Source organism: Pleurodeles waltl, chromosome 6 (assembly GCF_031143425.1).
Source record: "Pleurodeles waltl isolate 20211129_DDA chromosome 6, aPleWal1.hap1.20221129, whole genome shotgun sequence".
NCBI classification, from domain to species: domain Eukaryota; kingdom Metazoa; phylum Chordata; class Amphibia; order Caudata; family Salamandridae; genus Pleurodeles; species Pleurodeles waltl.
In genome coordinates, this window is record NC_090445.1 from 1,416,770,858 (window position 1) to 1,416,795,260 (window position 24,403).

The 24,403-nt window shown below is 43.4% G+C and overlaps 1 protein-coding gene across 1 annotated transcript in view; it reads left to right on the forward strand.

The window, feature by feature from the left end:
- The first annotated feature begins 715 nt into the window (after window positions 1-715).
- LOC138300900 (protein Wnt-4) overlaps window positions 716-24,403 on the forward strand; it is a 166,207-nt gene continuing 142,519 nt past the window's right edge. Inside the window, exon 1 of the mRNA XM_069240761.1 lies at window positions 716-905. Within this exon, the coding sequence (XP_069096862.1) occupies window positions 829-905 (77 nt within the window). The 5' untranslated portion in view covers window positions 716-828. The remainder of the gene's footprint in view (window positions 906-24,403) is intronic.

Consider the following 24,403-nt stretch of genomic DNA (forward strand, 5'->3'; position numbering starts at 1 on the left):
AGTCCTGTAGAAGCCTTTCTATGGGCTCCTTATAGGTGGCTAAAGAAATACTGCAGCCCATAAGGATCCCCTGGAACTCAATGCCCTGGGTACCTAGACACCATATACTAGGGACTTATAAGGGGGGTCCAGTATGCCAATTTGGAGTGAAATACTGAGTTACCAGTATGTAAGGACAAATTTAGAACCAGAGAGAGCATACGCACTGGAGTATTGTCTAGCAGGACTCCAGTGACACAATTAAACACACTAACAAAAACAGTGAAACAGGCCGACAAGGAGGCCACAGTCCATAAGCACAGACCACAAATAGGGTAACCATGCTAGAAAGAGGCTACTTTCTCACAAGGATCTGTTGAAAGCTGGAAAAAAAATTCTGAACTCAGTTATGGGAGACGAGGAACGAGGGGTTAAGTCAAGCAGCAGTGTCATACGGCTGTGGACATGGATTAAAGGGACGGGGACATCCGGGTGCGAGAAAGGGTAGTCAAGGGGGGAAGAGGAATGGGGCGACCTCACAGGGCAGCGGGAGCCAGTGAAGGGAGACAGCCAGGGTGACACGGCGAGCTGTCGGGGGCACTACAGGGCACCCGGGGCGCAGCCGGGTCACTGTCGCACAACTCTGTCACCGCGAGAAGGTCTTGCGCCGCCCGGGGGCGGGCCCGCCAGCCCCTAGGGAGGAGCCTCGCTCGTCCGCAGGCGGAGCTCCGGAGAAGCCCGACGTGCCGGGGAATTTGCTGCATATTATGGGGATCCCAGCGCAGCCCGTGGAGAGACCTCAGCAGCCGGCGCCGAGGAGCCGCGGCGGGCCGCTGTGAGCGCCTCAGGATGACCCCGGAGTACTGCCTGCGCTCCCTGCTCATGCTCATCCTCGCCGTCTTCTCGGCCAACGCCAGCAACTGGCTGTGAGTCCTTTTCCTTGCTTCCTTTTCCCGTGACAGCAGCGCAGCCCGGCTGGGGCTGAGCGCCGATTGCACAACCTGCTGCCCGGAGCTCTGCCTTTCGTGTCACTCATATCTGCAGATCATATGTTGTCTTTTAACGGAGCCTGGCCGGCCTACTCGGGAACTGGTCGGTTGTCAGTCAGCTGCTGTCTTTGGGAAGCTGGTGGGGCTGAGGTAGAGTTACCCGTGTTGTTATCAATCGTGCAGCAGGTACAGTGGCACCAGGGGCCCAGGAGTCTGAGGGCCCCCTCTGCTGCCAGGTAAAGCTGTTTTGCTACCCGACCAGGTGACGGGTGCACGTTCGTTGCTTGCAAGAGGGTCTTTAATCCTCCTATGGCACTACATGCATACAACTGCTGCAGCACTTGCGTTTTAGAGTTGCCTATAGGGTCATAACTTGATTTCCTAATCATCCATCCCGTCTTTTTCTTTTAACTTGGGCCATAGCACTCAGGGGCAACGGATGCGAGAAGTTGTGCACTTTCCCTTTCACTTATTAACTGAAAGTTATACTTTTACCTGGAGCCCCTAGCCACCTTCCCAGATGCCAGGATGCGCAAGTTTCCCCTGCAGCGGATTTCTGGCCCCTGCCTGCTACCAACAGGTGTCTTCCTGCAATCCCCGCGTCATTTTCACTGCAGGATATGTGTTTTATCTCTCATGTTCCAAGTCCCACAGCTTGTGTTTTTGGCGCAAACTGGCCTTTCTATTTAAAGATTTGGAAAACATTGTGGACCCATTCAGGTTTGTTCCGGAGTAGGACGTAACCCCAAAACATGTCCATAAACCTTAGTATAGGCTTTAAATTCGAGCTCGGGATGTGTTTATTTCTCCTGTCGCCACCAATATTTGCTACAGGGACATTCGTGGTTTATTTGCATGCCACCAGCGCGCCTGTTCTCGCGCCAGTGCAGAATCAAGAGGTCACTCAAGCTTCATTGAAATCAATGCAGGTCGGTTTTTATATGGGTGGCGGTTGCTAAAACCGTGATACCGATACAGTAAGTGGGGGATAACCTCTGTCATATTGGAGGTTTGCGTTCATATAGCGCCTTATTCCTCTGACGAGATGCCAAAGCACTTTGTGATAGAATGTAAATCAGTGTGAGTTACCCTCTAAATGGTGAAGAAGTGTGATGAAAGGGTGATCACATTTAAGTGAACATGCTGAACTATTCTGAAGAGGGTGGTTCTTTTAAAGCCATTGGAGATGTCCACTGATCAGGCACCCAGCACTAGACCCTTTACCCCTAATTGTCCCCACCCAGGCTCGCTGTGTTCACTTTGCCTGCTTTTATTACCGTTAATAGCATTTCTTGTGGAGCTGCTACTCCAGTTCGGCAAATGCAAACGTGAGTAAAGCGTGATCTAGATTGTTGAGTGTTTGAATGCTTGGAAGTGTGTGGAATGCGCCATTCCTAAAAGGGTGATATTGGTTTTCAGCGAGAGCGATTGCTCTGAAGTAGAAGGATGTGAAACACTGTAGCGAAGTTTATGACAAGAAACAGTGCATTTCGTGTACAGACAACAATTACTAATTGAATCACCTATAGCTCTCAGTTTTTGGCAGATATTGGCTTATAGAGAAGAGTCGTTTGCCCAGGATTACACAGTGTTGTCGGAAATGGAAGCTTTGCCTGCCTAACATATGTGGCGACATTTGTCACGTGTGCTGGGGAGGTATAATCTTAGTAACAGTGACTCCCTGCAAGCCAAAGTGACCTAAAAGGTGTACATCCTGGGGGTGTGGCCTACCCCTGACTTCAAGAAGATAAGGCGTCCTAACGTCAAAGCACACTCTGCTTGAAGAGTCAATTAGCTGAGATGTCTCCTATACAGAGGCTCTTATCTGTGGCTGCAGTGCTGTGTCTCGGAGGGATGTCTGTCTCTATCAGTGCTTTAAATTGGCAGGTTCTCCCAGGTATTCCCTACCTGCACTTTTTTCATTTGAAAGGGTTGGTGCCAGCATTTCTCAAGAGCAAACACGTACTCTGGAAGAAGATACACTTACGCTTCTATATTTCTTTTTCAAGCACATGTCTCCATTGTGTACTGTATTGTGGCCTTTGTACAGCTCTTACAAGTCCTTTTGTGGGGCTTGAATCCCTTACCCACACGGTTAGCAGGCTCCACTGCATAGGATATGTGGTTAGAAGACTGTTTTGAGCCTGTGTGGGAAGTGTTTCCATTCTGTGCATGATGACCACTGAAGAGAAGCAATGGTGTTTTGGGACTCAGTGCTGGATGGTGTGATAGGACTCGGTGCTTGGCGCTGTTTCAGGTCAGAGTGCTAGGCAGTGTGATGGGTTGGGGTACGTGATGGAGCTGATGCTTAAATTGCAAGTGTAGTAAGGAATGACAACCTGTCTAACTTGAGGGGCAGCGGGATGCTCCCTACATGTACCCCAAAATAGGAAGTAATTTGAACACAGGTCATAGAAATTTGGGTCTAGGGTGCATGTTTCTTGTAGGTGCTTGGTGCCACGCCACCACCGCTGTAGCATTGGAGTTGTAAAAAGACCCAAATAGCACCATGCCAAGATACTGCAGCAGTACGGAGACGTGCATTTTTCTTTTTTTACTATAATCGGGGTTACCATATGAAAGGTTCAACCGAACAATTACTCATGGTTTGTACTTAATTCAGTTATTATATTATCGCTTTTCCGCGTCCACTGAACGTTTAATGAAAAAAGATTATGCGTCGGAACTTGTTTTTGGTGTATAATGTTTTATATTGATGTAAATGAAAATATTCTTAAACGTTTGTATTAGTAGAATTCTTGTTTTTTCCATATGTACATCTAGAGTTCTATTGCCAAAAACACACATTCTGCCATGCCACTGAGTCATGTAGAGTCCATTTGTAACAGGTCAACTGGAATTTGCACAAATACTGGGGTTTTTTTTTCAGCAAGTAAAACATGTTGATAAATGTCAGGAGTAGGTCCGAAAAGGGAGCCTCCCCTTTTTAAACAGGGAGTTTTGTGGGAGTTAAGTGACGTCTAGAGATTGAACGATGCTTCTCTGTGCCCCCTCTCTAAAATAAAATGCAATGTTCACATCTTCGCCCCCTCCTCCGCCGCCTTCGCCCCCCACCCGCGCCAGTGCTCCGTGCAGTGTGTGACCCGCACCCACATTCCAGCTGCACCCCTCCTTCCCCTGCAGTGCCCTCCCGCGTCTCTTCCAGTGGCTGACAACTCTGTTTTGGAAGCAAATCGCTCTTAATATCTGCGAGACGTAATACTCCGGTTAATCCGCAGAGAGAGCAGTCCTGCTGAGCTCCTCTTTGAATATTAAGGTGCGGTGAAGGATGCTGGCAAGCAGGGACCTGTCCCCGCACGCTGCAGAAGAAAACACGTTGCTCAGAGCGGGCCGGCGAGACTCCGTCTGTGCAGCTCAACCGTGTCATCTGCTGCGAAGCCGGGGGATGCCAGGCGAGCTGACTTTTGTGGGGGCTCGACTCGTATAGGTGGCCAGAGGCAACGCCCCGCCCCCGCTCTGAGTGCCCCTCCAGTGCCCGCTGTCTTGTGAAATTAACCCGGACCTTTTGGCAAATCAGTAACAGGGCACCGACCTCTGTACGCCCAGGAACTCAGCGTGTTAAAAAGTAGCTGAAATCAAGCTTGTTTTTGACATTCAGAAGGAAAACACAGCCTTCCGGTCTGTGAGTTGCAGCAAGAGTGCCAGGGGCGCTGGTGCAAGCAAGAAAACGGCCTCCTGTAAACTGGTGGGGCGGTAAAATACAGTAATAATCAGGATTCATAGGGCCCCTCGGGAAACCGGGCGTCGGTGCCTGTGCATCTCCTGCACCATTGATAGGCAGGTCCCAGAGTCCGACCACTTTACGATTACCTGGTCTGTACCCAGGATGTATAGATGAGTTTATATACTCATATTTTGTGCACTCGGTCTGAGGTGTTACACCTCAGCGGAGGAGCAAACCTTGAATGTCACTGTATCGGTCCCCGCCAAGGTCGAGGTTATCCGTTGAACGATATTCATATTTTTGTCACTAGTACTAGGTTTGTTGTGTGTTAGGAAACCGAGTCAGAGCACCTGACAAAAATGTATGTCGATGCCCAATTTACACAGAACCGTCTATTGTATTTCTGGAATACATTTTTCGAAGTACGACCAGGGCGGTGCATTTTGAAGTTTATGAGAATAATAATTACAATCACCATCGTCATTCACATTAGACTGTATTAGAGATAATAGAATGACGTTGCCAGGTCTAAAATGACGCTGAGAGGTCACGTTCTACTAAAACCCTTTTTATAAATGTCTGAAGCCCTTGGGCAAACAGCTCTGGAACAACAGACTAAACTTTTCCAAGCTATTGTAGAAAAGTTGTAGTAAAGTTCAGGTAGTTAACAAATACCCCGATATGAATGAAGTCCGTACGATACATTTTCCGCTAAATAAACCTGTTTATGTAGTATTGTGAAGAATTTGAAGACGAGACCCGAGGTCAAAATTTCAGATAATAAATGTGAATGTGCTTGCCTGCGAGTCTCTTTGTCGCCCATAGGTGGCAGTGTCCCTTTATAAATCCCACCTCCGCGATAACCTTTGAACAGCGCTCGTCTCAGCGTGACGTGACTTGGGGCCCGTCAGCCCCTGTAAACCCATGTAACATCAGTTCGAATGTTTTGGGCAGTGATATATCATCGGCAGAGACATGCTATCACATTCCCGCTGAAAAAATGCTGTTAGTCTGTTTTTCCACCCAAGTACTTAAACATTTGTCTTGCACCCGAGGCAGAGTACATATCCTTCTTTCGATCATTGACAAAACTGCATTTTTACCGTATTTTCCCAGTTATGATAAATGAAAGGCACGCACTCTTGCCAAGTACGTAAATATAGCCCCTGTTTTCGCAGTCCTGACAGGTTTGCTCTTGCATTGTTTCCAAATGTGGCACTCTAGGTCCAAATGAAACCGGCCTATTATTTTTAGTGAAATTATATTATAAGAACATCCCCTTGCTTGCGTGAAGACTGAATTAATATTTTACTTAGGATGCTATTTTATTAAGGATGCTGCACTCGTTGTGTCTAAGTCAGTCTTAGCAGTGTAAGATCAAAGTTTTGCTTTAATTACTATGACGGTGGTAATCCAGACTTCCACGTTTGGTCACCATTTGTGATCCTGGGCAGATAACTTCCACTCGTCCCAGTAGCAACTTTGAAAGGTCGATAACCGCAGTGCCGTTAAATGGGTTAATACAGGAACGCCTGTTATTTATAACGCCTAGAACCGGTGGACAAGTACTATCACGCGCAGTATAAAACAAGACCGTGATATTGTTTCAAGCTAACAGAAATGAGGTCGGGGGAAGAGGGCTTTGTTGCAAAACCTTATTAAAGGGTATATGCAATGTTTCAGTTCGGCCTTTTTGTCATAAAGCATGCAGGAGAGGATGGATCCAGATATGCAGTTTCTGCATGTATCATCTAGGTAGGTAGATGGTAACTGCAGAGGGTCCGGTCTCTATCGGTGCGGGATACCCACCTGTAGTTTACCACACGTCCCATGTGATGGTCTACGTCCTGAGTAAAGTACGGGTGAGTCTCAGTTTTGGGCAGAAGATCACACAAGGTGCCCTATTTAACCTCTGCTTTACCGCGCTGGTGTTTTAAAGTGTGGTGCTCACACCCGTCATGGGAGCTCTGATCTCACGGAAATATATTGTGGAAAAAGCGCCAAATAGCTTTTGTTCACGCGGCTACGCTCGATCTTTATTATAATCCGAATGTTTTTTGTAATAGTTACTGAGACTTGACGGCGTTGTAGCACCGCGCGGACTGGACATGTGCACTTCCGGATATTTATATCCATTTCGTGGATATCACCGGACAGACAGGTCAAGTTACCGGTCCAGGATCACACGTTGTGGTTAAGTGCAGAATCAGGGACTAGAGCCCCGAGCTCCCGAATCCACCATTGAAATATAACCACCAACACCTAGTATTAACAAATGTCCAAAGTGCGCTACTAAACCCAGCTTCTTGCCCCAGGATTTCCTGCCGTTTGAAGAGCAGCGAGAGACCACCAGCAGGCAGAAACTCATCTCATAAAAAGTGCATCCTCTGCAGCAGCACTAGCGAGCTCAAATCACAGAGGTACAAGACTGAACACAAATCATCTTCGCGATAAAACCCCCGGCTGGTGACTGTATTACACGAACAATTACACGACATTCAGCGTCTTTCGGTGGACGTTTGGCCCTTTTGAAAAACAACCGCCAATCGGGGAGAGGCATTTTGCACCGAACTGCGGTTTCGAATGTCAAGTAAAACACCAAACACCATAGTGATATGATTTTAAAAAAGAGACAATGAATTAATAATCTCATAGCTTTTGGGCCGTTATGATACAAATTGCACTCCTCTGAGTTTTTTTCGATACCTTCTTTTACGGTCAAAAACTGGAGAACTGTTGCGGTTTAGAAACAAAACAACCCACCGTTGGAGAGTTTTCAACCTCCTGCAGGGGTGGGATCATGGCTACACGCTGTATCCAGGCGGGAACGGTGAAGTGGAAAACGTCATCTTCTCTGGGGTTTTTAAGAGCGCCACCACTTCCAACGTTTTTAGCCTTTTATTCCCGGCTCCCGGTGCCTGTCTACCCCTTTGATCCTGGCAAACTGCTTTGTACCTCAGCGTGTCGGCGCCCCTTCCTGACGAAAATGGAAGCGGCTGTAAAAGGCCCGAGTGCAGGTATGAACCTTAATTGCTACAACTTTGGTAAATACTGAAGAGGTAATTGATCTAAGTGTTTGCTTCTGACACCTGTCGGCTAAGACAAGGGCAACCTCAGCCTTTCCCTTTCCACATCGGCACATCGAGCACTGTTACCACGAGTCAACCTGACACTTGCAAATTATAGTGCTTAAAATCAGCACAGAGTCCTCTAAAACCGATTTATTGACCAAAAATTGAGTTATTCATGGTCACAGAGTTTTGGGAAATCCAGTCGAGCGCTTTTGAAAATAATAAATACAAAAAATACTCTTTGCCATCCAGAAAATCTCCTAGTTTGGTTTTACACGAGTGAAAAAAGGCAAATTAGGTAAAATATGTTGGGAGCATACAGCTCACTGAAAAGTGCTGACAATCAGTGAGTTTTTTTTTGTAATGTGTTTTGTGCACACTCTATTAACCGAACACTAGCTTGTATACACCTTTGCACATGTTGCTCCATGAAAACACATTTTGGGTGAGTCAGAAAATGCGTTATTTTCTTTTGATTGGTGTGGCTTCTCTTGTGTGTATATATTTTTTTTTTTTGCTGGATACACTTAGCCCAGTGTTCCACACCCCCAGTGATTAAACTGCATGAAAGAGAGATGACATGCAAGCAATCGATAGTGTCCTTCATATTTCATTCAAATGTGTGCACTCATTTTTCTTAGCTTTGTGTTTATGTGCGATTTGGGTACTAGTGGGGCGGTTGGTTGGACATTTGTGGGACTGAGTGTGTTGACGTCAGTCAGTTGTTCACTGTTGATTTTTTTGTGCGTGGACGTTTCTCCTGGGCCTGAGCAAGAGGTCTGCAGGCCCATCGGTCCAGTTTGTGACGATCTGAGGCCTATGTAACACTTCCAGTCATCACGCTGTGTGCGCCCCGGTACTAGAAAGGAACATTAGAAAAGTACTTCGGAGGGAAGAAAAACATATGCTCAGTAGATAAATTATAGAAGATCACACGCGTGTATGTATGTGTGTCAAGCATTTCGAAGTGGACAAAGACAGGCTCACTTCGGCAATGCTGGTCATTGTCAAGCCTGCTGTTTCTTAAAATGTAAACGGTCGAATTACACCGGGCCGTAGCCTCGCGTCACTAGGAGCGAGTCTGTGGCATGGGCCCTAGTGCAAGTAAGAGACTGGGCCCCTTGGCCCCTGTATGAACTGTGAAGTATAGCAATAATCAGCCTTCATTGGGCACCCCCAGGCCCCTAGGCTCCGATCCACTGCTTCTCATGCACCAATGGAAGCCACGGCTCTGGCGCCACCACTTGAAAACAAGTCTGATATTATCAGCCTTCATTCACCTCGTGTTTGCTACTTTTAATGCAAGCGACGCCACGCGTGTACCACTGGTGTGTACTTTTGTGCGTGTGCAGAGTCGGCGACGCCCCACTAGCAGAGTATTGTTTTTTCGCCTTCTCCCAGATCCCCTTGGATTTTTGCGTCTGAGAAGACAGCAGTTTTCCCAAGACTCCTCGCCGTGTGACAGGTCGAAACAAGCACCATACGCAAGTCCACAGCAACCGCACACGGCTGCCAGCAGCCAGTGTGCAGTTTTCACATTCATGTTTCTGCCTTTCAAAGCCCACTGACTCGAATTGCAGGTTGCATTTTTTTGTTTTTCGGGACCATTGTTCACACTGACACTTCCGGTGCAGGGTTGCGCGGACCGCATTCCTATGGCTAAACACGGGGACAAAGGAGTTCTGCGAAACGTGTTCTTCTTGACAAAGCAAATTATTCTTTAGAAGAAAACCAATTTGTTTAACCTTAGCACTGCAGCAGCGAATCACGTCAACTAGAATATATTGAAGGGGAAGGCAATGGCGTAACAGAAATAGAAGCCTCTCCCCGCAAGATGCGGTGTCGCACCCCTCTCAGTCTCCATATCTCACAAACATTAGTACACTTTGGTTTGAATGGGTCCTCCCGAAGGGTGAAGGCCGGCTGCCCTGTCCTGCCGGAGCTTGAGGAGGCTCATGTTACGCCATTGAACCTTAATTATATATCGACTATCTAAACAGAAGCTTGGGTGAGGGCTTTATTTCATTGTTTCAATTAGTGCCCATGGACCCACAGCCACATCCGTGGAAGGAAAATACTGACTTGGAATTGCTCTGCAAATAATATTATTTTTGATGAGTACTCTTGAGACCTGGCTGTGGGCAGAAGCAATGCATTTTGTAATTGCAGTATTTATTTATGTTTTAGATATTTAACATTTCATGCAACGAGGATAGAGTAATTTGTAATAACACTTCTAAACTCTTACTAGCAGTTCATCCACAATGATTTGAGGACACATTTTAAGATGACTGTGAGGTTGATTCTAGGATATGGATTTTCATCTCACTTATTCTTATTTTTCAAATGGTAGACTGCAGGTATATATTAGAAGATTATAAATACATGGCATGATTCTTGCATAACAGCAAAATAATTTAATGTGAATGAAAGTGAATACTTAAAAAAATATATTTAGAATAGGCATCAACAAAACTTTAATGGAGACAGTTGCTAATCAGACTTGGGTGGTAAATCCAACGAACTGTGTAGTATTGTGAAGATAGATTTTATACATGCAGAGTGTACCCTTCCAGTACAAAACCGTTGCTTGCTAGAAAACACACACCCTTGCAATGTGTTGATAGCAAAAAGTGCACCTTTCACAGGCAGCAGATACAAAAACAGTAACTTACTAGATATGCCACTCTCCAGCTGTCTCCCTTTAAAGCAGCACAGCACTGTGTTGCAGCTCCACATAGCATCATTGTTTTAGCAAATTTGCCCCAGAATGTCTTGTACATCCACACAATGCATGTCTATCTTCTTCTTGTATTATCTAATAGTCTTCACCTTTCACGTCTCTTATTTTATATACCAACTGTACTTCCATCCCACCCAAGATGTCCCAATTCTCACAACCTTCTGTAGGTCCCAGCAGCTGCAGTAATGGCACTAGAACGCAACTCCTCTCAGGCATGGAGACATTGGAGCTGGTTCTGTAACTGAGGCAGACAGATCACACTGTCCAAACTTTAGTACAGTTTTTCAGGTGCAGTGTGGATTGAATTAAAATGTATTTTCTCCTTTATTACACAGTCTCACTGCCCCCCACCTTCCTGCTGACCAGTTGCCTAAGGTCAGCCATCGACAGTGAATTATTAGTTAGCCCGGGTATATAATAGCGGTTTATTGAGGACCACTCCATCCATAAGGTTCATCATGCATTCTTTTTGACTTGTTCCCTCCTGTCCCTGCTCCTTGTCAGTCTTTCATGTCTCTTTCTTCCCCCTCAGCTCTTTGAGACAACCTTATAGTGATTAAAGGTGCTATACAAATAATACAAATAACCTAACAAATATGAATCTCCACGTAACTTTAAAAGTAGGTGTGTAATCTGTTGAAATGGAAGGCCTTGCACTATAGAAAATCTTTGGTGTAGTTCACCAAAGGCTCTTTTTTTTCCTTATTAGCATTTAATTATCTGCACTGATTAAGAAGTGACACGTTTTAATTGTATTTGGTAAAACATCACACCCTAAGTATGTTTCCTTCCATTTCATTTCAGAAAGCTGCAGCCTCAGCGCCCTGAAGGCTGCAGCTTTTTTTATTACCTGGGTTGACCTGACAGTTTCAAGTCAAGCCATTCTATGCACTGAAGCTTTTCCTGCTTTCTGCTGCACCAAATGTGCTTTAAGGCTGCAATCTGAACAACTCTGGTAGCAATTTCAGTTTACCATTAACAGATGGTGTGCCACAATACCACACACATACTAGGCACCATAAATAGTCAATAACCTACCAAAATATAGGATCTAATGTAGAAAGGTACTTTACAATTGCAATGCATGCAATTTGTAAAATCACATGGTATAGGGCAACAAAATAGTTTTTAAAATGTACCAGAGACCTATTACTCGTCTGAACGTAATAAAAGGGGGTTTTGTGCTCCTTCAAAATTGCAAATAGGTGGTCCCTGGTGCCTACCGTACCCTGCTTAAGCCATATTGTCTTTTGATATATTATGAACTACCTGGACACAGTTTAGCTGATTTAATTTTTCTCTCAGAACGTGTTATTGGGGTCTTATGCTGTTAATTAAGTTTAGTGGTTCTTTGCACTTGCCCATTTAAATACATTACAAATAACCTTGACAAAACGTAAACAAGCAGCAGAATGTCCCTTGTGTTTTTTTACTTGATGGACGCAGTCAATTTTATAAAACCCATATTGCAATTTACTATTCAGCAGAAATTATTTGCAGCTGTTCAACTCGAATGTTCTCCGGGGCAAGAATTCCTTGTGAACATATTGCATAACCAACTCTGTCCTCATCTGGTCCATATCTTGATTGGTCTTATCTTTTTTGGTGTTCGTGCAATTTTTTTCCAGATGCCTTATTCTAAGTCACAGCATGCTTCAATTTTGTTTTTGTACATATACCTCCCTCCCTTGAAATCAATATTAGCCTTGCCTATAATGCTGCAGCCCCTTATCAGAATTGTGTATATGCACAATAGAAACAGAGGCACAGCATCAATAAGTTATCTGTCAAAGAAATGTATGCTAGTTTTTGCTAGTGAGCCTAATCTGATCCCTAGGTTACCTTAAGTTCATAGGTGAACAGTAAAATCAGTGTAATATAGGATTTTTGTGAGACAGTCTTCTAGGATTCCAGTAAGAGGCGCCAAGGTAAAGCAGGACAATTACTAGAAAAGTAATAGGACACTAGAGCATACCAGCAAACAGTAAGAAATCTCAATTTCACCCATCATTAATGATGTAATTGGAAATTATAATTCAAGCATCCTATAGATTTCTTACAAGATTGTTGCTTTCCCATAAGAGACCCATCATATAATTTCGAATAGATGACAAACCACAAAGAATCGCTGTATAACCCCCCCCCCCCCCAAGACAACTGCCAGGTTGAAAGGGCAAACCGTATGGTTAAAGGAACTATGGAATTGACCAGCAGGTTAGGGTTAACTGTGCAGGGTGTTGTTAAAAAGACATGTTGTGGGCTCATCGCATGACAGGTGATGCTGCTACAGGTGAAACTCCCTTTGAGTTTATGCATGATAGATGACACAGCACCAATCTAGTTCCTTTGTGGTTACAGAAGTAGTGCCGTCAAGCAGTGGTTAAGAATTTAAAGGAAGTTCAGACTAAGCGCACCATTGATGTTGGTGACTCTATGAAAGTTAAGCCCGGTAGAGAAAACCAAGGTTTATCAAAGATCGGGGACCCTACAGAGTAAATGTGGCGGGACAAAATTGGGTAAAGTTGGAGAATTATGTGACAAGGAACTTGAGAGTTGTTTTGTAGCAGAAGGATGAAAAGGGTCAGTTATAATACTGTATAAATACATGGATATAGGTTGTTCTGGGTGGTTGATGATGGGAGGACAGAGATTTTCAAGTAAGTTGTGCAGTTGACAGGGGAAATATTCCTGGGGTTTGTGTTGTCATGAATGATCAGTCAATGAGGGGAGCAGTGAGGTCTTACATACAACCCAGTTGGTTGGGGGACTTTGTGTGGCAGTGACTTTTCTGTTTGTGGTGACTTTGTCTGGTGTGTCTTGTTCATTGTCTTTTATTTTTCATGACAGTGTGGCGATTCCTTGTGGTCAGTGTTGGGTGGTTTTCTTGTGTGATAGCGTTTTGTGGGGGCATGTTGTTGTGGTGTACTTTGTGTATGGGTTTTGTGAAAGGATGTGTTATAATGTGACCTGTTGCTATGCTTGTTTACCTCTTTAAGCAACATTGTTCTGAAATGCCACTTTAGAATGTTACACATTTAAGTCTTGTGACATTGTTACGTTCCAAGGCAGTTAGAATAAATTTGTTGAGGAGCTGATCGTGTGTAGCCAGTTAGACACATGATTTTGTCTACACTATTATTCCGGCTTCATCTAATCTCCTGTGGCGCTACACAACAGTAGAACTTTCCAATTCTGTTAGATTGTTGGCATTTTTGTTGCTTTTTGGTCATTCACTCATGCACAAGAAGCACACATGTATCCTGCCAAATGTACTCTTACTCTGAAAGAGCTAAGGTGATAAAAGCTGAGTAGGACTGCAGAATAACTGTTGGTTTTGGGCCGGTGACAATTTAGCATGAAAGTGCCAAACAGATTTGTCTCTCCACTGAAGAACAGTTTCGTTAAATATTTAATTTCCAATCAGGCCTCACCTAGCTACAGTTATCAAAATATTCCTATCTATGAAACGAACATGTTACACTACAACTTATTTTAGGCTTTTTTGTTTCTTTACTTATAAATGTTCATCCAGGCCACGTTTCAACAACAATAAATGTACATCTCAAAGTCTAGAAACAAATTCCTTCTCGCTAGGTTCAGGATTGTCGAGTCAACAAATATCAAACTCTAGTCACGTTTTCAAAACTATACATTTGCAGGCAACATCTGCTAAAAATAATTATTTGTAAATTGGTCACATATTTATTTATTTTGAATATCTAGAAAACATGATTAGGTTTTAACATTCAATATGTATCCAATCACAGAACCATAACCCATAGAATTCCACATTTTGTTTTATTTCAATTTCTGTTTCTTAGGACGCCCTGTGCTCGAGGGTGATTGTTAACACTTTGTATGAGTAGAGGAAAGGCTTTCTCGGGGGATCTGTCTGTGGAATCATTGCATGCTGACGATGACTTATCCCATCTCACAATTGCTGGATTGTGGGACAGTCAGATTTGATGTAACCGAAACACATGGAACACATGCATTTTCAAGGCTTTCCTAAATATCAAAAAGGTCTTATTGAAGGCAAACAGATAAAGGAACTGAGAACTAGAGGGGGCGTTCATAAGAATCCTCCTTTGCATCAGTTCTTGAGATCATTTATGTAAGTCCAGTAAGGATGATTCAGAAAAAAGACCCCAAATAGTTCCCAAAGAAACATCCCACCTCCGGCCAAAGAGTAGAATCCTTCTCATCATTACTTACCATAGGATTGTGATTGTCGACATTTTACATAATCTGGGACAGTCCATTTCTAGCCAAGGTTCCAGGATGTAGTGAGGCAAACATATCTTGTGGACGTTTCCCCAATCTCCTGCAGTAAGGTACACCTTCATTCAGGAACTTGGAGAAACTGAAGGTTATCAATAAGGGAGTTGAGCAACTCATGCAGATAAGAGCAATTCTTCCAGCCCCCCCCCCCGAAAAAAATTCAGAAGAGGATTTTATTTCTTCTTATTTCTACTTTTCAATGCTTTATAAGAATGAAAGTTGATGTCAAATCACGAGACACTAAACAAGGACTTCCAGTAGACTACTTACAAAATGAAGACCCTGCTGTTGCTAATTCTTCAAGGCAACTTTCTGTGCAGTTTCGGTCTAACCAGCACATCAGAGGTTTTTGCCTTGAAGGAAGATGGGGAAGGTTGGGGAATTAACCAGTTTGCAATTCTCCCTTTTTGCTTCAGGATGGTGTTGTGGGTATTTACAAAAGTCTTTACAATGCTTTTGGACATTTCACATCAGGAAGAAGAATCTACCAACTCACACTTGCCCAACGGGTACGCAAGTACATATGCTCAACCAGTATTACGGAGGCAAGGTAGTAGTTTGGAAATGTCTTCCATCCTCACTGCCTACTCCTGAATTGGGCAAAGTCCAATCTGCCCTTTGCCTAGAACAGCCTTTTCATTGGCACCGTGTTCGGACTGGTGTGCCCTCAAGAGGTGAGAGTCCCCTGTCCCAGTTCTAGAGTTCATTGGCCATGACATATCAGTAGTGCAATATCAGATTCCATGGATAAGGGAAGATCATTATCCTTGAATGTAAGCAACATAGCCCCAGTTTGGGGCATTGCAACTTGGGGATATTAGAGACACACTCACTAACCAGACAATACTGCAATACTGGATAGATCCAGCCCATCTGTTAAAATGTAATTTTCTGAATCCAGATTTCCAGTCATTTCCTCTGTTTGAGTTACGTGAGCCATGGCTCATTCCAAGTAGTCTCAGAGGGGGTGGTCACTGTACAAAACAATCCACTCTTCAAACTGGAAAGGCTTGGCAGTATTCAAGAGTCTTCTCTGTCTCATTGGGTTGAATCTTAGAGAAAACAGACAGCTATGACTTTTATTATTTGTCTGGGAATTAGGGAATCAGGCACCGACCCCAAGTAGCTCTAGATTTTTTGATAGTGCTGTGTGGAAGTCACTGTCCTACCCCTGACTACTCTTCACTTACTGCTGAAAGACAAAGCGGACACACCCCCAGTGAGATTCTTCTTTCCCCTAGTCATTTTTCATTGGCTTGCCCTGTATTTTAAAAGCTTGGAAGATGTTCTGTAAGGAGCTAGTTGGACCCAATCGAGCAGCAACGAATAGTGTAGTAGGTGCACTGGCATTGGACCCATAAGACTTCGGGGGCCACTAAACCCCAAACATAGCTGCTTTTTACTACCCATCTAGTAGACTAGGAAGGGGACGGGCAAGTTTCCTTACTTGCACTAGTATCCATGGTGCCATTGCTATGCCAGAAATTGAACTGGCTTCCCACAGAATTCCAAGTTCCACCTTCCTGACTTAGGTTTTTATCCCATTGCTTAGAGGTTTAACTCCTTATCCTTCAATGACTTTAGGATCTAACTTAAGCTTTCCCTCCTGTTTCTACAATTCTCGGAGCATTGACTGTAGTCACAATGCAGTGGGGCTATAATGTTCTTTTAGATCCCTGTAAGGTCATTTGAAGAGTTTCTCACGTTACATACTTCTCTACTCGATCCCCTTCTTTTGTTGGAGACTGGTTCAACCTTGCCTTTCAGACTAGAACTTGCGAAAGTAGGACTTACAGAGGTTGTTCTCCATTACACATTACCATTTCAGTCTAGGGGCATACATGAGTCATTGGGGATTATTTCAGATTGGGGCGACCACATTTGGAATGTGATTCTATCCATGAGCTCCTCCTCCAGCATGATATATGTCTTCTAGGCCTATGTTTTGCTATCTTCTAAGCTGATTGAACAGAAACAGAAATGCTTGTGGCAAGCTTATCATCTCAGAATTGTAAGCTTTTGAATTTTGAGATTGCATGCCTTTATTCATGAACAGTACTTCATTTTTGGAGTCTCTGTTTAACTCTACAAGCCATGCAATCACCAGGTCATTTGAACCACTGAAGGGGGGTTGTAGTGTAGTTCTTTCATGTAAAGTTCTATTAATGGTGGTCTTTCAGTTGGGGGAATTGAGGGGGCTTTTTGGCATTGTCACCACACTCTTTGAAGATTTGTTCTTATTGTAGGTTCCTATGTTTCCTAAGTACCTCTCTGTATTTCATTTACACTAGGAGATTGAGTTACCATAACATTTCCTCGCATGATCTTCGCATGAGGAGGTACACCTACATTTTCTAGACATAATGATAGCTGTCGATGTGTGCCTCCTGAGGGCAGATTCTTTCAGCAGGACTAGTGACATGTTTGTCACTTCTGAACTAGCTAAAAAAAGGACTACATCTTTCTCTATGACTTTTTAGCAGGTGGAACGTATCTGTTGACGTGGAGCTCTATTCTAAGGCTCAGGTCCAGTACCAACCTATGTTCAGGGCAAACCCACAAGGTGACAAACAGCTTCCTATGGAGATTCACATGGTATCTCATGCCTTTAGAGCACCTACCTTGGTTTCACTTCACACTTGTATCACTATTCTCCAGTGCATATCTGCTAATACTCATTCATCTTTCTCTACAGGGTTAATGTGTTCTATGTCGACCTGAATGTGTTTTTTTTTCTGCAATACATTTCATATATTTAGCAGCATGAGCTTGTCTGCATTTTCTCTGAGAGTGTTTGATAGTTCAATTTCATTTCATACAATTGAAGGGCTGAGAAGAGAAAGGGGGGCACGTGGGTAATGTTCCAATGACAATGTTATGATCTCCAATGACATGCCTGTAAAATGGCTCAGTGAATCAAAAAGTCTGCTGCCATCTGCTGTGTTAGGCAGATAGCCTTCTGAAGTTGGTAAAGTGAATACCATTTGTTAGACCTGACAGCCTTAGGGTAGTCACCCCTAACGTTTTGCCTGCCTCCCTCCGCTTTTTGGACACTGTTTTTGCTGGTTTATAGACTCTGCGCACTTTACCTCTGCTAACCAGGGCTAAAGTGCATATGCTCTCTCCCCTAAAACATGGTAACCTGGAATCATACCTGATTGGACTATTAATTTACTTATAAGTCCCTAGTAAGGTGCACTCTATGTGCATAGGGCTGGTAAATTAAATGCTACTAGTGGGCCAGCAGCACTGGTTGTGCCACCCACTTAAGTAGCCCCTTCTCCTTGTCTCAGGCTTGCCATTGCAAGGCCTGTGTGTGCAGTTTCACTGCAACATCGACTTGGCATTTAAAAGTTCTTGCCAAGCCTAGAACTCCCCTTTTTCTACATATAAGTCACCCTTAATGTGTGCCCTAGGTAACCCCTAGGGCAGGGTGCTGTGTAGGTAAAAGGCAGGACATGTACCTGTGTAGTTATATGTCCTGGTAGTGTAAAACTCCTAAATTCGTTTTCACACTACTGTGAGGCCTGCTCCCTTCATAGGCTAACATTGGGGCTGCCCTCATACACTGTTGAAGTGGCAGCTGCTGATCTGAAAGGAGCAGGAAGGTCATATTTAGTATGGCCAGAATGGTAATACAAAGTCCTACTGACTGGTGAAGTCGGATTTAATATTACTATTCTAGAAATGCCACTTTTAGAAAGTGAGCATTTCTTTGCACTTAAATCCTTCTGTGCCTTAGAAATCCACGTCTTGCTGGGCTTGGTTGACAGCTCCTTGTGCATTCACTCAGACACACCCCAAACACAGGGTACTCAGCCTCACTTGCATACATCTGCATTTTGAATGGGTCTTCCTGGGCTGGGAGGGTGGAGGGCCTGCTCTCACACAAAGGACTGCCACACACCCTACTGGGACCCTGGCAGACAGGATTGAACTGAAAGGGGACCTGGTGCACTTCTTAGCCACTCTTTGAAGTCTCCCCCACTTCAAAGGCACATTTGGGTATAAAACAGGGCCTCTGCCCTACCTCATCAGACACTTGCTGGAGAAGAAACCTGAACCAGAAACTACATCCTGCCAAGAAGAACTGCCTCAGGCTGCTCAAAGGACTCACCTGTCTGCTTTCTACAAAGGACTGCTGCCTTGCTGTTGCCCTGCTGCCTTGCTGAACTCTTGTCTGGCTGTGAAAGTGCTCTCCAAGGGCTTGGATAGAGCTTGCCTCCTGTTCCTTGAAGTCTCAGGACCAAAAAGACTTCTCTCTTTTACTTGGACGCTGCGTGCGGCCAAAATTTCGACGCACAGCTTGTTTGGTGGCGAGAAAAACGCCGCACTCCGACGCTGATCGACGCGACGCTCTTGGGACGATCGAAGATCCGACGCACGGCCTCGCAAGGACAACGCCGCCCGACCTCTAGTGGAGAAATCGACGCGACGCCTGCCGTGAGATCGTAATTTCAACGCGCAGCCCCGCAGATCGAAGTCTAGAGGAGAAATCGACGCGACGCCTGCCGTGAGATCGTAATTTCGACGCGCAGCCCCGCAGACCGACGCGCAGCCGGAGAACAAGCAGGAAAATCCACGCACTGACCCGGGACATCTGGTAATCCCCGCGATCCACAGAAAGAGACTGTCCGCGCGCCGGAAAACGACACCCGACTTCCCCGCGTGGAAAATAACGACGCAAGTCCGTGTGTGCTGGGGAGAAATCGACGCACACACCCTTTTTCCACGCACCTCTTCTCTTGTGGCCCTCTGAGGAGATTTTTCTTGCTTGAAAGAGACTTTGTTTATATTCTAAAGACTTAAGACACTTTATATCACTTTTCAGTGATATCTCTACAATTTCCCATTGCAACTTTATTCTTTTTGACCTACATTTATCCTGATAAATATTATATCTTTTTCTAAACACTGTGTGGTGTATTTTTGTGGTGCTATATGGTGGTATTGTATGATTTATTGCACAAATACTTTACACATTGCCTTCTAAGTTAAGCCTGACTGCTCGTGCCAAGCTACCAGAGGGTGGGCACAGGATAATCTTGGATTGTGTGTGACTTACCCTGACTAGAGTGAGGGCTTTTGCTTGGACAGGGGGTAACCTGACTGCCAACCAAAAACCCCATTTCTAACACCATTGAATTGGATAATAACATTGTGGGATGTGCTTTGGCTAGATTTTTAGATGCAATTTGGCACATAAGAGCAAAACGGTTAGGGGCAGCTTGTAATGCATTACACTAAAGTAAGTCCAAGTCTGTAGATAAAATTGGATACGTTGTTCTTATAGGGAATATTTGATTTTAATCCTAAAAAGATGCCATATTGTGCTTTTCATTCTGTATTTTAAGCTTGTTGGGTGAATGTTTTTATATTACTGTCTTCTTATATTGGTGATCTTTTATAATTCCTGATTATGTTTTAGAATTTTGCATTTTGCATTTTAATTGTTAATTCTTGAGCATTTTCCAGTTAGAGAGTTTTATATTATCGCTCTTTGATACTTCCTATGTGTGTATCGTATATTAAGCTTTTATGGTATTTTTATTACCGAAATAAAGCTTAATGTAATGTAATGAGTGGATAATAACAACACCCTTTGTTTACAGCATTTAGGAGAGACCACAACAACAGTGTTAATCTCCATATAAAAATATACTAATATTACTTTACATTTTCTCAGCGAGGTTCTTACAGTCCTCTTTACAGGATGTTTAATGTAAACAAAGCACTGAATTCATTAGTTGTACTTAAATGACATAAGTATAACTTGCTCTACAGTAGATTTCAGACACCGGTGATGTAATATGTGAGGTCATAAACAGTGCATCATAACGGAGCAAGTTATACTTATGTCAGTTATGGATACTGAGTAGTTATAGTTATGACCACATTCCCATAGGAAATTGATTTTTTTGCTTTGCTAGTAACTTTGGTGGCGTTTGACAAATTTTATCGAAACATTCCAAAAAAAAAAGTCTTATCCTACCTGTAATACTTTTGGGGAACCATCAAGCTGGGGCTTGAAAATGGGGAATGGTGGAAGGGGGAAGGCGGAAGGCAAAAATACCTTTTACCCATGCAATTTTCCATAGGAAATTGAACAGCAATACTGCAAAAAAAGGCTGATCAGAATTAGATTCAATTTGTCAGAAAGCAAGATGTTGGTTCAGAAAGCATGCTTTTTGTTATTTAGTATAAGTCTGTGCTGTCGTTTTTGAGAAATTAAGGTTCAAAATTTGTCTATAGTTTAAGCGATTGAGGATCCGCAAATCCAGCAGATCAAAAAATATGATCTGACTGTCTGCCACCCCATCAACAAATTTGGGGCATTAGCCATTTTAGGACTCAAGGATTCAGTCCTCTGTCTTAAAAAAAGGTTACAAAAACATATGATGGCTATGTAAGGATACACACAGGGGCCTACACGGGACCAAACAAATAAAAAATATTTTTTATCGGCACTGCAGATCGATGTAGGATCCGCATGTTAGAAGTTCTAATACAAAAAAGTAGGCAGTGCCAAAAATAAAAAACACAAGCGCCTGCTCTTTTTCAATCTGTGCTCCCCAGGGTGGGCCAGGGACCTGGGGGGGAGGGCGGCAATTTTATTTTCTTTAGGGAGGGGGTGTGTGGCCGCCTCCCTGAGCCTTTGTTAGGCCCAGGGGCTCTATTCCCTGCCAGTTACTTTAGCGCAGAGTTATAGCTACTTGAGATTACTGTAACTGGTGAATTTCGGTTGTTTTCTTTGTTAGTGTGTTTTAACTGCCATTTTCACCTAACTATAACTTCCCTTTAACCCATGTTTTTTCATTGAATTTCTTTTGTTTTTAAAAGTAAAGTAGCATATTATTACAGTTCCTAACTAAAAGTCACTTTAACACATGCACACGCACTCTCTCTGTCTCCCTCTCTTAAATGAAAACACAGAGCTAAACACTATGCTAGCTCTCATAGAAGTACAATAAGAGCACATGTCAGTATCCCCAGTGACAAAATCCTGCAAATCTTGTTCACACTAAATTGCTAAACTAGGCTGTCCACAAAGGATTCAACCCAGGGCTCGGAAGAGACCTCACATTTGATAATGGTCGTTGTCAATGTTAAATATATGAGGCAGACATGCCTGTTACCAAGCAGATACATAGGGCGAAAGATAACCCGATGTTAGCTGTCACTGGATGCTCTGACCTTAAGTTCACCCACTCACGGGCGGAAGGAGGAAGTACTTTGCACATAGTTCAGTGGTAATTGACAGGCGTTCCATTAAGAACCTGGCACTGTAGCCTTATGAATAATCTAGTTTTAGGTGCAGACAATCTTGAGACCTCAGTCTCTTTGCTGCAGACGGTAACTAGATTAATATTATCAGACTGGAAAGAGGATCCTATTTTGGATCTGTTAGCAGGTGTTAAATCAATCATGTGGTATTCAGTGGCAGAGAGCGTCTACAACTTGACCGCTAAGCAGTGTTTCTTTGAATGGTGGGGTGAGATGGGAGAATGAGTGTGTAAGGTTGATTTGCAAAACGTTTTTACTTGATATAATTTCTACTTGTGTTTTATTTTATGCCAACGTGTCAACAATCAGGGGCTTTTTAGAAAAAGATTCCACTTACCCATGATAGAAAGTATGCTCAAGGAATTTACTTTATGAAAGTGATATGGATTTATGTATTAAATAGGCATATACATATAGCAAAGTAATAGTTAGATAAATTCTTTCATCTGCAATTATTTAAAACCATTGTTATAAAAAGCATAGATTTTATAGCTTTTCCTTTTTTTATGATCACAGTAAAATGATGCTTGCATTGGCCTAAGCGGCCTACAACCTATGCCAAACACGACGTGCTCAAAAAGTTTAAAAGAAGAATTGTGTTAATGAAAATATAGCCTTTAAAAAGTGCATGGATGTTAAAAACAAGAATTAAAATACGAAGGAAATCTAAAGTGCAGCTTTTTGACCCTGTATAGGGTACCGGACTAGTCTGAGCTGGAGGCTTCTAGGAGATCCCAGAGGCAAGCAGGATTCTAGTCAAAAGTATGATATAAAGTGTCTGATGCATTTAATGATAGAGTCAAAACCACTCTCAGAAACTTCATGAATCTAGCTTCATGAATCTAGCTGCTTCCATGGCCTCGCTACAAGTGCAAATGTGTAATGCTCACCATTTTGGGCAGGAGCAGCTTTTCGCACTCACAACGGGTATGGATTAATGATTCCACCTACATAGCACAGACTCTACAGTGCCTATATAGAAAAGTAAATACTTACCAGCTTGCTAAGCCCCTTTTGGACCATTGTAAGATCTGAACAAGCCTAAGAACCTCAAAAAATATGAACCATGAAGTTATGAAAGCCCCAAAACCGTGCTGTACAGCTTTCAAGCTTTGGCTGCATACTAAAGCGGGCAAATAATTCTTCCCTCCCACTTTGGACCAAATTGCTGAAATCAGAGATCTTGCAATTTTTTTATTAGCTCTACCCACAGTGCTGCTCTTGCAATTCAGAATACTAAGTAAAAAGAGTTTACCTTTCACCTAACCAAATAATTGTTTTAAGTGTTTGCTATAGTGTTGTTAAAGCGACAAATTTAAGTCACGGAACTAGTTTTATTTCCAAAAAGTGGAATGACTTTTAAAATCCAAAAACATGGAATTGCGTACATAACTTAAAGTGGCTAAAAGTAACAATTGGATGTAGAGACTTTAGTTTCATGCAGAGAGGCAACACGTAATAATTTCATTGGTGATACACAATTTATAGTTAGTATATTTAGTAAATTTGGTTACAAGAGTGCATACAGTCCTGGAATACTTGCTGCTGGCCCATTCTTGCTGTGCTTAATCCTGGCTGGGCATACTTTTTACCATTCAGGCTTTGCAAACCCACCCTGGTATTGCAGCACCCCGAAGATATCACAGATATACAGCACAATTATATTCATAAATGGGGAGTCCCACATGTAGGGCCTTTTTCCTCCCACGCATTTTACTTCCATCCAGTGACTTGGTTGGGAATTCCAAATGATCTTATTCCAAGAGTTGTACTTACTATAGACTTAGAACCCGCCATAGTGGGCTATACCGGCCATTAAAGGCCCGCTCCCGCGTTAAAGGCCCGAGCCAAAGGTGAGGGCCTTTAACAAGGGAGAGGGCCTTTAATGGCCTGTAGAGCCTGCTACGGCGGGTTCTAAGGCTATTAGAACATTCTGCCACTCAGGGCAGAATGTTCTATTAAATAAAACAAATTCCTCTCGAAACCCGAGGGGATTAGAATCCCCTCGGGCTCCGTGAGGCTTTGTTCACAGCTCCTGCTGTGAACAAAGAGAACATTGGAATGTTGGCGCTCTGGTCTTTTACCGGCCAGTAAAAGCCCGGATCACTCCATTGTTTTCAATGGAGCTGCCAACATTATTAGAATATTGGGAGCTTTTTAGGGCTGTGGTACATCCTAGAAAATAGACATTGGAATTGCAACTCTTCTTTTCATTCATTCAGCTATCATGCCTGTCTTCTACTGTTTATCCTATACTATACAAGGAATGTATTTTATCGTAATGGTAGGATTTATTTTCTAAATCTGCTATTTTATAAGAGTCAAAGATATACTGCTGCTGATGTAATCAGGGTCAGTGGTCATTTTATGT